This window comes from Sus scrofa, chromosome 6, assembly GCF_000003025.6.
Source record: "Sus scrofa isolate TJ Tabasco breed Duroc chromosome 6, Sscrofa11.1, whole genome shotgun sequence".
NCBI classification, from domain to species: Eukaryota; Metazoa; Chordata; class Mammalia; order Artiodactyla; family Suidae; genus Sus; species Sus scrofa.
The window spans coordinates 54,832,984-54,850,491 of NC_010448.4; the positions used below are offsets into that span (position 1 = coordinate 54,832,984).

The 17,508-nt window shown below is 59.1% G+C and overlaps 1 protein-coding gene across 1 annotated transcript; it reads left to right on the forward strand.

Annotated features, from left to right (window-relative positions):
• On the forward strand, positions 1,320-16,556 carry MED25 (mediator complex subunit 25). The gene is given in 19 exon segments (XM_003127336.5): positions 1,320-1,531; positions 1,625-1,670; positions 2,029-2,153; positions 8,497-8,595; positions 9,001-9,121; positions 9,349-9,511; positions 9,591-9,721; positions 9,917-10,004; positions 10,085-10,141; positions 10,144-10,277; positions 10,924-11,052; positions 11,757-11,842; positions 11,914-11,971; positions 12,058-12,165; positions 14,263-14,451; positions 15,147-15,218; positions 15,337-15,555; positions 15,796-15,976; positions 16,424-16,556. Coding segments are annotated over 19 exon segments (2,238 nt in total). The 5' UTR covers positions 1,320-1,397; the 3' UTR covers positions 16,522-16,556.

Genomic DNA, 17,508 nt, shown 5'->3' on the forward strand with positions numbered 1-17,508 from the left:
CTTTTTTTTCTTTGGCTGCAGCAGAGACATATGGAAGTTTCCAGGCCAGGGATTGAACCCCTACCACAGCAGCGACCCCAGCTGCTGCAATGACAACAGGGGGTCCTTAACCCGCTGCACCACAGGGGAACTCCAGTATTATTTAATCGAAGATGAGTGGCTTTCAGAGATTTACTCCCTTTTTCTTTTTTTTTTTCTTTTTAGCACCCCCCCCATATGGAAGTTTCCAGGCTAGGGGTCCTATATGAGCTGTAGTCACCAGCCTACTCCACAGCAACTCAGGATCTGCGCTGCATCTTTGACCTACAAGCTCATGGCAAAGCCGACTGTTAGCCCACTGAGTGAGACCAGGGATCGAAAGCACATCCTCATGGATACTAGTGGGGTTTGTTAACCACTGAGCCACGAGGAGAAGTCCATTACTCGATATTTTAAAATAGGTTTTGTGGGTGGGAAAAGCCTGCAATATTTTCCTTCCCCACCTAAAAAAAGTATTATTTTCCTAAGTTTCTATTAATTAGTAAAATGTATCTGTGTAGTAAATTTCTGTCAACACTTAAGTTCCAACGACTTTCCCGGTTTATAGATCGTTTTCAACTTGGTTTATGGAGTCTTTTGCGGAGAAACAGATCTGTATTTTACGTTTTCTGGCTTTGCTGCAATGATAAACTCTTTTTTCCAGTCTTCAAGATTATACAGTGTTATGGTTTCATTTGCATTTTTAATCCACCTGGAACGTATTTCAGATCTAGGCCGGTTTCTGGCCTCTCGCCCAGAAAACAACTATCAGGTGTTACTTAGCAACCACCACTGGGGTTGGAGTGAGCCGTCTCTTCAGGGAAAAAAAACAGCTGCACTCTCTCCAGAGTCGATTGCCCCTTTAAAGCGTTGCCTAGTAACCCTGTTTCAGACTAGGTGATTGGACCCTGCACACGACCCACCCCCCCCTCCCGGTTCCCTGGGAGCCAGAAAGAATTTAGCTGAAAACCTAATCTCTGTCAGAAAACCAGGGCAGCGTGCGCGTTGCATGGCAACTAGATCTTCCGACCCTCCCAGTGAAACTAGTGTCGGAAGAGCCGCCCCGCTCAAAGATGGCGGCCGAAGCGCCGCTCTCAATATATTTCGTTCTCTACGTCCTGCCAATAATTAATCTTTACACCAGGCCCCCGAAGGGGTTCTCTAGGTCCTTTTGGAGGCTTGCACAAGGTTGGTACGAAGGAGGATGGAGATCAACCGACGCGCCCTGAGTGCCCCGCACAAACATGGCCGCAGGCGCGGCGTCAGGGGCGCGAGGCCGTCCGGCGCAGGCGCGGGCGCGGCGCAGGCGCACTTGCGCTCATCCCGCGGTGGCGGAGACGGCGACGGCGGCAACGGCAGCGGCGGCTGGGGCGCGGGGCATGGTACTCGGGTCGGAGGGCCCGGCGCGCGCCGGGGGCCTCGTAGCTGACGTGGTGTTTGTGATTGAGGGCACAGCTAACCTGGGGCCCTACTTCGAGGGGCTTCGAAAGCACTACCTGCTCCCCGCCATCGAGTGAGTGAGGTTTCCGCGACTCCAACCCCGCCCTCCGACTTTAGTTTTCCAGTCTCTTGCCTCACCCCGACTTTTCACCCCCGACCCTCACAGGTATTTTAATGGTGGTCCTCCTGCGGAGACCGACTTCGGGGGAGACGTGAGTCTTGGGACTCTTGAAGGTCGAGGGAGAGGGAAGCTGGGAGTCCCTACTACTGGGTCTCGGGGGAGGGGCTGGGGTCCGGGCTCTGAGTCCGGGAGGAGGGGGCTGGAGCTGAGGAAGAAGGAGCGGGGCGGGGGGTGGTTCCAGACTCCTGAGTCGTGCGGGAGGGTTGGGGTCCGGACTTCTGGGTCCCAGGGAGAAGGGCCTGGGGGCTTGGACTCCTGGATCCGAGGGAGGAGAGGCTCGGGTGCGGACTCCTGGGTTCGAGGGAGGAGGGAGCTGGGAGCTCCCACTTCTCTGAGAGAAAAGACAGCTGAGGTCCCAGATGAAAAGTTCTTCTGTCCTCCTCTGCCAGTATGGGGGGACCCAATACAGCCTCGTGGTGTTCAACACGGTGGACTGCGCTCCGGAGTCCTACGTACAATGTCACGCTCCTACCAGCAGCGCCTATGAGTTTGTCACCTGGCTGGATGGCATTAAGTGAGCTCTTTTCCGGGCTTTGGGGTGGGTTGGGGGACCCTGGGAGGGACCTGGGTTTGAGCTGTAGGATCCATTCCCTCACATTGGGAAGCTAACAAGGACTGTGATTGGGATTGTGGTTTTGTCCTAAGTCACTTGTGTGCCCGGTTCTGTGTGCTCAGCGGTGATGCCATCTGGTTTGGAAGCGGAAGGAACTCTAGCACCCAGGCCCTACTCTCCGTGCGATTTCCCCCCTTTTTGTTTGTGTTTCATTTCTCCCGTGGCTTCCTTTTTCAGCTGAGCGCAGTGAAGCCTGATTGAAAGGGGGTGGGGTTGGGCTAGGCATCTTGTGCTTTGGAGCAGGTTTTGATAAGTTTGCATTGCAAACTCTTGCAGGTGCAGACAGCCTGGGGCCACCGCATGGCTATACCCCAACAGAACTCCCAGACCCAGGAGTCCTGGTTCTCTCTGTGTTTAACATAATTTATCTCTAAAAGGGGAATGTTGATAGTTCTTACAGCTATTGTATTCCTTCTCTCCTGTTGGGCGACAGATTGAAATTTAGCTGCTTAAAAACAAGGCCCTGAAAAGCAAAACAAACCGAAAAAGAGTTCCTGCTGTGGCTCAGGCAGGTTAAGGATCCAGCTTGTCTCTGTGGTGGCGAGGGTTTGATCCAGCTTGTCTCTGTGGTGGCCCAGTGCCGTGGGTTAAGGATCTGGCATTGGCTCTGACCACGGTGGTGTAGGTCGCAGCCGTGGCTCAGATTTGTTCCCTGGTCTAGGAACATGGGTGCAGCCAAAAAGAGAAAGAAAAAAGGGCAACACAAATAGTTATTATCTCATGTGGTCTCTGTAAGTAAGGGATTCAGGAGGGGCTTTGATGGATGCCTCTGGCTCAGGGTCTCTCTTGAGATTTCAGTCACCATGAGCTGCAGTCACCAGTCATTTGGCAGTTTGATTGGGACTGATGTATCCGTTTCCTAAGTGGCTCACCCAAAGGCTGTTGGCTGGAGGCCTCCACTCCTTGCCGGCTGGTAGCCACAGGGCATCTCCATGGGGCTGCTTGCGTGTCCTCCCAATGTGGCAGCCGGCTTTCCTCAGCCCGAGCATCCCTTGCAAGTTCCACAGCAGCAGCTCTCATTCAGCTCCGTCCTGTTCCGCGTGTGAGGGGGTGGGACTCCCATGAGCTGAGGATCATTGAGGACCTCGTGAGAACTTTGTAGGGTTACCTTGTGAATTAAGCAAATGAGTTGCTGACGATTTAAAACAGTGCCTGATGTATGAAGTGCTGCCTAAGCTTTTGCTGTTAGCTCGGGTTTCGGCGTTCCGTTTCTTGGTTTGCAGTTGGATAACAGTAGTCTGTGTTTCAGCACTCTTGGGGCGGGGGGCGGGGGGTCCCAGGAGCTCATCTTCTTACTGTGTTCAGCTCAGGGTCTGGTCAGAGTTCATTAACCCGTGCTGGTTTGTGGTGTAGGCTGGCAGCTGCAGCTTATACTCGACCCCTGGCCTGGGACTTCCATACGCCACAGGTGCGGCCCTAAAAAAAGGAAAAGAAAAAAACAGTGTCAGTTCACAGGCTGCTGTTAATCTTCATACATCCCCGCAGCGAATGTGGTTGAAGGCCTGCTTTGCTGCAGGCTGTGTGCAGGACTGGGGGCTGCGCCTTCGATGGAAACTTGACAGGTTTCCCCGTGTGGTCAGGGAGAACAGGATTTCTCAACCTCGGCTCTGTTGACCCTTTGAACCGAATGATTCTTTGTGGTGGGGGGGCCATCTCATGCCTCTTGAGGTGTTCAGTAACTGGCCTCTACCCACCAGATGCCGGTGGCTGCTTCCCTTTCAAGTGTGACAAACAGAAATGTCTCCAGACATTGTCAAACGTCCCCTTGGGGCAAAATCCACGCCAATCGAGCCCCACCGGGAGAGGTGGTGGGAAGATGTGAATGGTAAATGGGGGCTCCTTGAGGCCCACGTCCAAGTCTGACGTCTCTCAAGTCTCTAGCACCCAGTGCAAGGCCTGGCACAGGGGAGGCCAAAGGAAAGCTTTGCTGAACAAGCGAGTAAAGGAATGAAGGCCCAGCATGCACTTCATCCTCTGCTTCTCCCTGGCAGACTCCTATATAAACATCATGCCCCAACTCACATGTCCTTTCCATGATTTTGGCAAGCAGCCATTTGTGCCCTTCTCTGCCCCCGTTGCTCCTGGGTGTTGCCCTGCCACAGCCCATACCTCTGGACTGTGAATGTCTAGGACTGGCTCTTGGTCCTACCATTCGCTTCTAGCTGGAGCCTAGCACCCACGAGGCCTCAGGAGATCTTTGCTGAATAAACGAAAGAGTGAAAGCAATGGCAAAGATAATCTCCAGGAAACGAAACCTGGCGGGTATCAGGAAAGGCAGACAGACCCCCTTATTTAAAAAGAAAAATCAGGGGAGTTCCCGTCGTGGCGCAGTGGTTAACAAATCCGACTAGGAACCATGAGGTTGCGGGTTCGGTCCCTGCCCTTGCTCAGTGGGTTAAGGATCCGGCGTTGCCGTGAGCTGTGGTGTAGGTTGCAGACGCGGCTCGGATCCCGCGTTGCTGTGGCTCTGGCGTAGGCTGGTGGCTACAGCTCCGATTCGACCCCTAGCCTGGGAACCTCCATATGCCGTGGGAGCGGCCCAAGAAATAGCAACAACAACAAAAAGACAAAAAAAAAAAAAAAAAAAAAAGATTCACAGTTGTCATTGTTTTGTCAGGTCCTATGTAACCATCTGAGTTCAGTTTCTGTGACTTTCTGGGTGAGTCTGTAACAAAGATCACAAAGTCACCGAGTTTCATTCACACTTGGAGAAATTGTATCTTCTTCGGGAATTTCCATCACTTAAGGAACAAAGCAGGTAGTGTGACTCTTGAAACGCCCTTGCTTTGCGAAGATTCATTCCCCCCCCTTTCATTTATTTATTTATTTATTGTCTTTTTGCCGTTTCTAGGGCCGCTTCTGCGGCATATGGAGGTTCCCAGGCTAGGGGTGGAATCGGAGCCGTAGCTGCCGGCCTACACCACAGCAACACGGAATCAGAGCCACGTCTGCGACCTACACCATAGCTCACGGCAACGCTGGATCCTTAACCCACTGCGCAAGGCCAGGGATCGAACCCACAACCTCGTGGTTCTTAGTCGGATTCGTTAACTACTGAGCCACGACGGGAACTCCTTTCCTTGCTTTTTAAAGCCAAACCCGAGGCATATGGAGGTTCCCAGGCTGGCGTCAAATTGGAGCTGTAGCCACCAGCCACCGCCACAGCTCACGGCAACACTAGATCCTTAACCCGCTGAGCGAGGCCAGCGATTGAGCCCACGTCCTCATGGATCCTAGTCTGGTTTGTTAACTGCTGAGCCACAGCAGGAACACGTTTGTTCATTTTGACTAGTCTCTCTGGGGGGCCTCTGAAAGTGGGTGGTGAGGACTCAGCTGTGACATCTGGTGGGGCAAACAGGGGGCATGAGCATGAGGAAGCAGTGAGAGGCAGAGCCCACCTCTGTCCCCAGGGTGCCTGCCTGCCTGCCTTCCTTTCTTTCTTTTTTTCTCTTTGTCTTTTTAGGGCCGCACCCGCGGCATATGGAGGTTCCCAGGCTAGGGGTCCAATCAACTGTAGCCGCCAGCCTACACCACAGCCACAGCAACGCCAGATCCTGAACCCCCCAGGACCAGGGATTGAACCCACGTCTTCTTGGATTCCAGTCGGGTACATTTCCACTAAGTCATCTGACTTTGTTTGTAATTTGAGGGGTTTGTTTGAAACCTTGTGCTATGCAGAACGTGTTTTGCAACTGAACATGTCTTTCTCCTGTTCTTCGTTTAAGTTTTCCTCTTGGATAAAATATTTGTTGTGAGTCTCTCTGAGCTGGTAGCAGATGACTTATGCTTACTGTTCAGTAGAGAAAAAAAAGCAACCTTCAGGGTCTCAAAGTGGTCAATCATGTTTTCCCTCAAGAAAAAAAAATTTTTTTTTTGGTCTTTTTGTTTTTTGGGGGCCACCCTGCGGCATATGGAGGTTCCCAGGCTAGGAGTCAAATCGGAGCTGCAGCTGCCAGCCTACACCACAGCCACAGTAACACGGGATCTGAGCCACACCTGCAGCCTACACCACAGCACCACGACAGGAACTCCGTAAATTACTTTTTAAAAATTGAAGTGAAATCCAGGGAGTTCCCATCGTGGCTCAGCAAAAACGAATCTGACTGGGAACCACGTGGTTGCGGGTTCGATCCCTGGTCTCGCTTAGTGGGTTAAGGATCTGGTGTTGCCGTGAGCTGTGGTGTGGGTCAGCGGTTACAGCTGATTGGACCCCTAGCCTGGGAACCTCCATATGCTGTGGGAGCAGGCCTAGAAAAGGCTAAATAAATAAATGAGAGGAACAATTCAGTGGCATTTAGTACGTTCAGAATATTGAGCAGCCACCATCTCTGTTTAGTTTGGGAACATTTTCGTCACCCGGAAAGGAGACCCCGAGTGCCTGAAGCGGCTGTTTTCCATTCCTCCCGAGACGCCCTCAGCCCCGTGCCTGTCTCCTCAGCCCCAGCCAGAGAAGGGGCTTGATTGCTTCCAGCGCAGGAGATTGGCAGTAGGGTGGATCCAGGGCTGGTTCGTTCATTGGCATCTGCCCCAGCTCTATGGCATTAAAATTCCCGTGCATACCAGTGTCCCTATGGCAGGAGGAGGGCTCGAAAGTGGGGGCTTGTGAGGGGCAGCGCCGAGAGGGTGGGCAGAGGGGACCAGAGGGCGGGAGGCTCCTGGGGAGAATTCGGGTGGGGAACGGAGGGCTCCCGCCTCGGTGGCTCCCTAGCTCAGCCTGCATTTCTCAAGGCCCTATGTGTCGTCAGGCACATCCCAGAGCTGGCTGGGACCACTGGCTTTGCCTAGCCCCGGGCCACCCTGTCCAGGGGAAGGGGGGCTGTGGAAGGAAGTGCAACACGCACAGTACTGGGGGACATGTGATCGAGGGTGATGTCGGCAGGTGGCAGGTGGGGATGTCTCCCAGGGGGAGGATGACACGGGGCTGGAAGGGGCGGTGGCATGTGGTCCTGCGGCACGTGGCACAGGCTGAGGCCTTGGCGTGTGGCAGATCACAGCATCCAGGGACACGTGAAGCGTTCCAGAGGACTCATCCCCCCCCCCCGGAGAGGGATGGAGCAGGAAGGCGGGCAGGGCCACAGATGCCCAACCAAGGGCTTGGCTCTTTTCTGGCCTTGCTGGACAGAGTTGGATTGGTGGTCATTCGTTTATGTCCCATCCAGTTCCCAAGGCCTCCCCTGCCAGGCCGTGGGGGATGAGGCTGGGGCCCAGGGGTCTCAGACCCCGTCCCTGCCTTGGGGGGAGACAGGCGTGGACACAGACACAGGCTGAAATTCAGAGCATTAGGGCCCAGTGTGCTCCAACGTCCCTGTGGCGAGGGGTCAGCCTTGCGACCACGTGACTTGAAGAAGCATGGTGGCAGCAGCTGCAGTCTGGCAGAGGCCTGCCACATGCCACACAGGGGCAGGCACTGGTGGCCTCTCTCTAGATCTGGTGCAGGAGAAACCCGAGGCTCCATGTGCAGCTGTTTGCTGGGGCTACCGTAGCAGGGGGCTGCCCGCTGGGTGGCCTGGAACAGAACTCTCCTGTCTCGTGGTTCTGGACCACATGTCTGAGGTCAAGTGTGGGCGAGGCTGTGCTCCCTCTGGCACTTGCAGGGGAGGGTCCTTCCTCGCCTCTTCCAGCTCTGCTCACCCCAAACGTTCCTCGGCCTGTGGCAGTGTCACAGTGACCCCTGCGTGGCGTTCTCCCTGTGTCTGAGCCTCTGCGTCCTAGTGCTCCCTTTTACGAGGCCGCCCTGGTGACCTCCTTGGGGCTGGTTAATCTCCGAACAGACCCTCTTTCCAGACAAAGTCACGTCCTAAGGTTCTCGGGGGCAGGGGGTGTCAGACTTCAGCATGTCTTGTGGGGACATAATTCAACCTATAATACTGCAAGGTGACACAGGAGGCCCCACACCAACTGGGAGGTGGGTGAGGCCCGGGCAGATGGCCCAGAGAGGGGACGGTGCGTGGGGACTGGGACGCAGCACAGGACCCTGGGCTTAGTGTCCTGGGCCCCTTCTCTCTTCCATCCTCTGAGGCGGCCTCTTGCCAGAGGGACTCCCTCACAGGAGGTGACAAATGTCCCCTGTCCTTGCACCAGCACTGGGGATAAAGCAGAGAATTCTGCAGTGTCCCCACCCCGAGGTGCACAGTCTGGTGTGGGGAGAGGCCTGGCCCAAGTGCAGGCCCTTCCAGGGGGCCCGGGGGCTGGCAGCCCTAGGTGCCCCAGAGGCCTGTGGGGCTGACTGCCTGGCCCCCCGCAGGTTCATGGGCGGGGGTGGTGAGAGCTGCAGCCTCATCGCAGAAGGTCTCAGCACAGCCCTGCAGCTGTTTGATGACTTCAAGAAGATGCGGGAGCAGATGTGAGTGTGTCTGGGGCCCACGTCGCGCCCTGTCCACCTGGCTCGTGACCTGCTTTGCCTGTCGTGGGGCTCTACCCCAAGCCTCACAGTGGGGAGTTGGGTGGGCCCTGGGTGCCTGGTATTTGAGGCCAGAAGGCAGGAGGTGTCCCGTGCCCAGTTCCCAGTCTCAGTGTCTCCATCCTAAAGAGGGGCCAGCTCTGGGTCTGCTTCCTGCCTTCTCTTTTGGTGGGTGACTTAGAGCAAGTCGGGAGCCTCTCTGAGCCTCCGTGTCTCGGCTGTGGAATGGGGTCCTTCCTCCTGACTCCCTGCGGGGCGGGGGACTTGCACCTCTGCTGGTGCTGGCTCGAGGTCTTTTCTCAGGGCTCCCATCGCCACCTATTTCACATCTTCCCTTGTTCCCGGCAGCGGCCAGACACACCGCGTCTGCCTCCTCATCTGTAACTCGCCCCCGTACCTGCTGCCTGCGGTCGAGAGCACCACCTACTCGGGGTGCACGACCGAGAGTCTTGTGCAGAAGATTGGGGAGGTGAGGGCTACTGGGTCTGAGGGGGCAGGGCTGGGGCCTGCTGTCTGTGGGCCCAGGTCAGCCACAGACTCCCCGGCCTGGCGGCTGTGGGAAGAACCACACCGCGGAATCCCCTGGGGCAGCTAAACAGGTCTTTGGGCCTCCTGTTCCGAAGCCCGAGGGAATGTGGTTGTAGGGCCTGAGGGAGCCCGTGGCTTCGCCCCGACTGCTTGTCCCCTTCCCTGCAGCGAGGGATCTACTTCTCCATCGTGTCGCCCCGGAAGCTGCCCGCCCTGCGGCTCCTGTTCGAGAAGGCGGCTCCTCCAGCCATGCTGGAGCCACTGCAGCCACCGGCAGATGTGAGCCAGGACCCGCGGCACATGGTGCTGGTTCGGGGCCTTGTGCTGCCGGGTGAGGCCCGGGGCAGGCGGCGGGCGGGGGCCAGGGGCCTCCTCCCCGCCCCCTCTGACTTGGGCTTGCTTCCCTTCAGTCGGCGGTGGCTCAGCCCCAGGCCCCCTCCAGCCAAAGCAGCCTGTGCCCCTGCCTCCCGCTCCACCCTCGGGTGCCACGCTCTCGGCAGCCCCCCAGCAGCCTCTGCCCCCTGTCCCCCAGCAGTACCAGGTATGGGTGTCACTAGTAGGGGGCGAGTTCTTGGGGTCTCGCGGAAGCCCTGGCCCCCTGAAAGAGACCTGACTGAATGTTAGGCCGCGCGGGGTGACGTCCACAGGGGGATCTACTAGGGCTGGAGTCAGCGCGAGCTCTTAGGATATCTGCGCTGGGCGTGTGGTGCTCACCAGCCCCTCCCTTCTACCCCAGGTCCCTGGGAACCTGAGTGCCGCCCAGGTGGCTGCCCAGAATGCAGTGGAGGCCGCCAAGAACCAGAAGGCCGGGCTGGGCCCTCGCTGTGAGTTCCCGGTGAGGGTGGGGGTGGGCATGCCTCTCCCCACACACCTGCCCCACCGCTTCCCTTGCTTTCTCCCACAGTCTCGCCCATCAACCCTCTTCAGCAAGCTGCTCCAGGAGTGGGTCCCCCCTACAGTCAGGCCCAGCCCCCCCAATGCCCTCAGGGGCCCCTGGCGCCTCCAAGCCACCTCCCGCTTCCCAGCCCAGCCTTGTCTCCACTGTGGCCCCTGGCCCTGGCCTGGCCCCCTCTGCACAGCCGGGAGCACCGTCCATGGTAGGTGCTGACACTGCTGGGAGGAGCAGCTGGCCTTTCTGAGGAGGGTCTGGGGCGCCTGGGTCTTGTTTGGGGTCCACGGGCTCGTGGGGCTTGCGCCACAGGCAATGCTGAGACTAGTGGGTCTGGGGGAAGAATCTGGCTTGTGTTCCTGGGTGGGTCAGGATGCTTCTGAGGAGCCCAAGGGCTCCTGGGAGTGCAGGGCATCTTGGGGCTTGAGAGTTTGCTTTTTGTTGTTGCTTGTGTTTTAGTTTATTTTAGTTTATTTTATACAATGTTGTTTGAGTTCCTGTTGTACATAGCATAGTGATTTTCATTTTTTCTTCCATCATGGTGTGTTAGAGAAAATATGGTTCCCCGCGCTCTCTCCATTCTCTGTATAATCGTTGCCACCTGCTCATCCCAACTCCCAATCCATCCCTCTCCCCCTCCTCCTCCATCCCTTGGCAACCACAGGTCTGCTGAGAGCCTTTGACTCCTGCAGGACCAGAGCATGTACGGCCCCAGCTGTAGCCGAGTGGTGTTCTGGGGTGCAGAGGAAGGGACCCTTGGCCCGTTCTGCTTGCTGGTCTGTCCCTCTCAGGACAGCCCCTCCTAGGGGATGATCTGACTCCTCCCCATTGCCCTCCTTCCTCCCCTCTGTCAGGCGGGCACTGTGGCCCCAGGCGGGGTGAGTGGCCCTTCTGCAGCCCAGCTCGGGGCCCCAGCCCTCGGGGGGCAGCAGTCAGTCTCCAACAAACTTCTGGCCTGGAGCGGGGTCCTTGAGTGGCAAGAGGTGAGTGGGCTTGAGCAGCCCTCAGGCTCGGGGACCTGTCCGCCAGGTCTGATGGGGAGCAGGGCTAGGCCAGGGCCCTCAGGGGGTCATGGGACTTGGGGTCCTGAGGAGAGTCCCGCGGAAGCATCGGATGTGTGGCTCAGAGTTCAGGACTCAAAGAAGTCTTGGGGAGCTCCCATTGTGGCTCAGTGGTTAACGAACCTGACTAGCATCCCTAATGTTGCAGGTTCGATCCCTGGCCTCGCTCAGTGGGTTAAGGATCCGGCATTGCCGTGAGCTGTGGTGTAGGTCGCAGATGCAGCTCAGATCCTGTGGCTGTGGTATAGGCCGGCAGCTACAGCTCCAAATGGACCCCTAGCCTGGGAACCTCCACATGCCGAGAGCACAGCCCTAAAAAGACAGACAAAAAAAAAAAAAAAAAAAAAGAATAGGTCTTGTATTCTGGGTCCAGGGAGGGGCCCAGGGGATGGTGGCATGTCGGAGACAGAGGGTGTTGTGGCATTTGAGGGTGAGACAAGGAGCCCCCGCATTTGTGGAATTTGAGGCTAGAGGCCAGTCTGGTGGAGGGGCCCAGGGCTCGTGGGACTTAAACTTGGGGGGCAGCCTGAGCTTTGGGGCCCTCCTCACCGTGACCTGCCTCTTCTGGGGGGCAGCCTGAGCTTTGGGGCCCTCCTCACTGTGACCTGCCCTTCTTTCCCCCTCAGAAGCCCAAGCCTGCCTCTGTGGATGCCAATACCAAGCTGACTCGCTCGCTGCCTTGTCAGGTCTACGTGAATCACGGCGAGAACCTGTAAGTGGCGCCGGGGGGCGGGGCGGGCTGGCGTGGCAGCTCCTTGACCCCTCTCCCCGTGTCGCCCCCAGGAAGACGGAGCAGTGGCCCCAGAAGCTGATCATGCAGCTCATCCCCCAGCAGCTGCTGGTGAGTGGCCGCCGCAGCCGCCCCCGCCTCTGTCCTCCCCGCCTCGGGGCCCGCGCGGCGCCGGCTCACCTCGGTGTCACCCGCAGACCACGCTGGGCCCCCTGTTCCGCAACTCAAGGATGGTGCAGTTCCACTTCACCAACAAGGACCTGGACTCGCTCAAAGGCCTCTACCGCATCATGGGCAACGGCTTCGTGAGTACGCGGGCGCCCCTCCCTCTGGGCCCGACGGAGCTGTTTTTTGGTGGCGGGGCTGCCTTTGCGACTCCGGGCTCCTCAGCCTTTCTCTAGAGCCTGCACGTGTGTTACACTTAGAACATGCGCCAGACTGAGATCCAGTCCACGCGCAAACCATGGCAAGTCAGGACAGGAGCAGTTAGGAGGAAGCTCTGGGCTCCGGCAGGGCTTTGCTGGGCGTGTTGGCTTCCCGGGACCAAGGGCGACCTGAGTGTCGCTCTCACACTTCTGGAAACGAGAAACCTGAATGACACCCGGGTGTCCACAGGGCCGGGCTCTCTGAAGGCTCTAGAGGGAGACCTTGGCCGCCTGCAGCTGGTAGCCCAGGCGGGGTTGGCTCCAGGCAGCAAAACTCCAGTCTGTTTCCACTGTCACGTGGCCGTCTTCCTTCCGTCTTCATGTGGCATCTCCTCCCTGTGTGTGTCTTCTCACGGGGACACCAGCCATTAGATGGGGGCCACTTGAACCATCTTAACCTGTTACATCAGCAGACACCCTGTTTCCAAACAAGGCCACATCCCTAGCTGCCAGGTTTGCAACCTCAGCATTTCTTTTTCAGGACACAGTTTGACTCATGACACTGAGCGGGGGCGGGGGTCTCTCTAAATAGGAGCAGAACGAGCTGTTGAGGATGTCCCACGGAGCTGGCACTTTTCCAGCAGAGGGGACTTGGGGTGGATTGCCTCGCGGACTCCTCAGGAAAATGCTGCAAAGCAGGCGATCCCCAGAGTCAGGAATGCTACCGCTGCGAGTCGCAGTACCCCCACCCGGCAGCGTTTTTAGAGCCGTTAGATAACAGACCTAAAACCCACAGTTACTTCTCTGTGTCAGCTGGGCGCAGCGGGCTAGCCTTGCTTGGGGACTCCTGTGGGGTCGCCATCGGATGGCGACCGAGACTGGTCTTCAGAAAGCTCGCCCAGACTAGATGAGTCTCCAGTCCCCCACTCACGCTGTGTGTCCACCAGCTGGGGTCCAGCCGGGCCTGGCCTTCGGGTGCCTGCATGTGGCCTCCCCACGGGGGGTGGGCTTCCTCACAGCCTGGCAGCGGGGCTCTGAGAGGTGTGTCCCCAAAGCGAGCATGGCACGAGCTCTGTCACTCCTAACGGGACGCCCAGAAGTGGGCAGCTGTCAGGGCCCTGTGACGTCAGTCAGAACCAGGATCTCTGTGGTTCTCGCGGCTTCTCGTGGTCCTAAGGTGGCTCTGGAAGCCCGAGGACTGGATGGAGGAAGACAAGAAGGAGGCGTGCCATCAGTCATGTGGTTCCCTCAAGCAGGTGTCCCTTCATCTCCGGGCCCCTAGGCCCCTGGTTGCACTAGGGCCTGGACACGTTGCTCCCCAGTTGGGATTCTCTGCGCGGGGAGAAGGGCAGGTGGACATTGGGTGGGCAGCCAGCAGGGCCCGCCTCAGACACGTGCCCTCACTCGGCCAAGGTCCCAGAGGGAGGCCCTGTCTCCTTAGCCCCTCCTCCCCCGAGAGCCCCTCTCCTGAGCACCCGTGTGTGACAGTCTGACTTCATGCCGGCCCGCGTTTCCTGGGCACTTCCTGGTCCAGCCGCGGGCAGGTTGCCCGATGAGCAGCAGCGCATCCCAGAGTCCCAGCAGCCTCATTGCTGCTGCCCGCTGTACCCACTGCACATGCTGAGGCCGAGAGGGGGCGGCACCCCCCAGATCCCCTGGTCAGTAATGGCGCTGCCAGCACCCAATCATGTGCTTTGGGCGTCAGCTCTGCTGAAGGCCCTCTCGGCCACCAACACTCCTGGTGGCACTTTGAGGAGAGCAGCCCCCCAAGGTGGGGGCCGTGGGGCAAGGTCAGGGAGCTTCCACTCCGTCCTCCTCTCCGTTCTCCGCCCGGCGCTCAGTAAGAATCCAGCCTCACCCTGTTCCTTTGGGGCCCCAGGTCCCTGGAGCAGCCTCAAGCCAAACTTTGAATCTCATCAGCCCTTTAGAGCAGAAACCTCACCGCTCCTGGCTTCTGGAGCTTCTAGAACCTTCTAAAACCCAGAGGGGTGGGATGCCTCCTCCTCTGGGTTGTGACCGGTCTGGTTCTCCCCACAGGCGGGCTGCGTGCACTTCCCCCACACAGCCCCCTGCGAGGTGCGCGTGCTCATGCTCCTGTACTCGTCCAAGAAGAAGATCTTCATGGGCCTCATCCCCTATGACCAGAGCGGCTTCGTCAACGGCATCCGGCAGGTCATCACCAACCACAAGCAAGTCCAGCAGCAGAAGCTGGAGCAGCAGCGTGGGGTGAGCAACGTGGCGCCCAGCCCCAAGGCCCAGAGCCGGACCCCGCAGGGCCCTCCTGGGGCTCTGGTGCTGGGCACTTGCTGCTCTGCCAAGTTCAGTCCTATCCCTTTGTTGCCTTGGAACCTTTCTCTCTCTCTCTTTTTTTTCTTTTGCCCACACCCACAGTATGTGGAAGTTCCCAGGCCACATCAGTGACAACACTAGATCCTTAATCCGCTAGGCCGTCAGGCTCACTTTGGCTTTTTTTTTTTTTTTTTTTTGGTTTCTAGGGCTGCACTCATAGCACATGGAGGTTCCCAGGCTAGGGGTCCAGTCGGAGCTTCAGCTGCCGGCCTACACCACAGCCACAGCAACTCCAGATCCAAGCCACGTCTGTGACCTGCACCACAGCTCATGGCCATACTGGATCCTTAACCTGCTGAGCAAGACCAGGGATCAAACCCACAACCTCATGGTTCCCAGTCGGATTTGTTTCCACTGCACCACAGCGGGAACTCCTGTCTCCTTTTTTCAGTCTTGCTCTCCAGGACATAATTCCCTCTTGGGGACCTGGGAACGTAGGATTTGCTTCCCAGACCCCCAACCCCCAAAGAAGACGTTCCCAGCTCCTCCCAGGTTCCCTTTCAGGGCACAGATCCTCCCAGCCCCGGGTCTTCCCGCCCAGCTGCTGATCTGCTCCCTCTCTCCCCACACAGATGGGGGCACAGCAGGCGCCCCCAGGGCTGGGCCCCATTCTGGAAGACCAGGCCAGGCCCTCGCAGAATCTGGTGAGGACAGGGACAGGGCCAGGGCGGGGGGGCCCCAGAGAATGCTGTGGCCCTGCCCAAGCCGCAGAGGTCGAGGTGTCTGGGGGTTCCATCCCTCACCCTTGTCTCTTCCCATCAGCTCCAACTCCGCCCGCCACAGCCCCAGCCTCAGGGTGCCGTGGGGGCCTCTGCAGCCACGGGGCAGCCCCAGCCCCAAGGTACTGCCCAGGCCCCCCCAGGTGCCCCACAAGGCCCCCCTGGAGCGGCCCCCGGCCCACCCCCGCCCGGACCCATCCTTCGGCCCCAGAACCCTGGGGCCAACCCCCAGCTGCGGAGCCTTCTCCTCAACCCCCCACCGGTGAGATTTGGGGGTCGGGGGAGGACGGGAGCCGTGGGTCTCTGGCCCTGACGGTTTCCGTTTGTCCAGGAGGCGGGCGGTTGGCTTGAGTGGAGCGTGTGACTAGAAGCCTGGCTGGTTCCTCCCCACGTGTCTCATGTGGTTTCTGTTAAGATCCCGTTGCAGAAAAGACGGGCGGATGCAGGAGGGCCTGGCCGCTCTCTGCAAGGGACTGCTGAGACGCTGTCTTTGTTTTCCCAGCCCCAGACTGGGGTTCCCCCACCCCAGGCCTCCCTGCACCACCTCCAGCCACCAGGGGCCCCTGCACTGCTGCCCCCACCGCACCAGGGCCTGGGGCAGCCCCAGCTGGGGCCCCCGCTCCTGCACCCGCCACCCGCTCAGTCTTGGCCGGCACAGCTTCCCCCAAGGGCTCCACTGCCAGGTAAGGGGGTTCGGGGGAGGCCAGGGGTCCGGACTCAGTGTCCCAGCAGCCCCTGACTTCTGGGGAGTGAAGTCCTAGGGTTCAAGAGTAGCGGGTGCCCCCACACCTCTTGGGGCTCTAAGGGCCCCTGGGAAATACAGCCGAGGGAACAAGGAGCAGGGAGGCGAGAGCTCTCCCCGTGATTCCCTCCCGTGAGTCTTCCTGGGGTTGCTGGGAAACGTAGTCTTAGGGCCAGACAGGTGTGTTGGGGGACATGCTCCCAAAGGCTCCTGGGAAACAGAACGTCTTTGCCCACGGGGTCAGAAGGGGCCTCTGTGGGTCCCCACCCGGGCTTCCGAGAGAACTCAGTGCCTTGGGCTCCAGAGGTGGAGGGAGGAAGCAGGCCCAGGGCCCTCCAGGGCCCCAGGGACTACTGGGAGATGCAGTCCCTTCCCCACTGCCCCCCAGGTCAGATGCTGCTGAGCGGGGGTCCCCGGGGCCCGGTCCCCCAGCCGGGCCTGCAGCCCAGCGTCATGGAGGACGACATCCTCATGGACCTCATCTGAATCCCCGACACCCAATAAAGTTCCTTTTAACACACGCCCCGGCTCCCGTCACTGACATCCCCCAGGACTGGGCAGCAGGAGACGGAGGGAGACGGGGGGAGACGTCTCTGTCCTTGTTGTCGCTTCACCAGACGTCCCTGAGGTCCCGGGCTGGTGAGGCCGGGGTCTTGGCAGTGAGAGAGGCAGGTTGGTGCGGCCCGGCCCCGGGCAGATGTGGAGGCAGCAGGCAGAGCTCCTGGGACATGCACTCACGGAGTTAGAGAGGGTGCCAGCCGGCCCGGCAGGGTCTCGTGAGAACAGGGGTCGAGAAGGCAGTGGCGGCCTAGGCGCAGAGCCGACAGCAGTGAACGTGCAGGGGCAGGAGGAAGCTTGGGGTGTTGAGAAGACCCGTCAGTCAGTGCTTTGGGGGCGCGAGCACACAGGAGGGAGGGCCGAGCGAGGTGGGCAGGTGCCACACAGGGGCCCCCACTGGGCAGCTGGAGGCTTGTCTGGGGGACGCACCGGAACTGCGGGAGGCTGCAAGCAGGGTGTTGGATAGATCCCTCTGGGCTGTGGGCTGTGGGGGCAAGACGGGGGCAGGGGGAGGGCGGGAAGGCAGGAGCTACTCTGGGTGGCGTTCCGGGAGTTGGGGGCAGGAGGGGCGAGGCTAGGGACGGGTTTGCCCTGTGAGGGAAGTTAGGGAGGTAGAGGTGGGTTGGGGGTGTCCCCAGGCCCTGGCCTCGGTGCTAGTAGTTGGCGGGTGTTCCTAGGGCAGGAGCCAATAGCAGAAGCTGATGGTCCGGGGACATCCAAGGGACAGGCCGTGTTGGAAGCTCAGGACGTGTCCTGAGGGGACAGCGTGTGTTTGGTGGTTGAAGCCACAGGAGTGGATGAGGTCTCACGCGGAGAGGGCAGGCTCAGGTCCCGGGCCACCACCCTTCTAGGGCTTGGGACAGAGGCGCCGGGGGCCGACCTGGAGATGGGGACCTGGCAGGGAACGTTGGGACA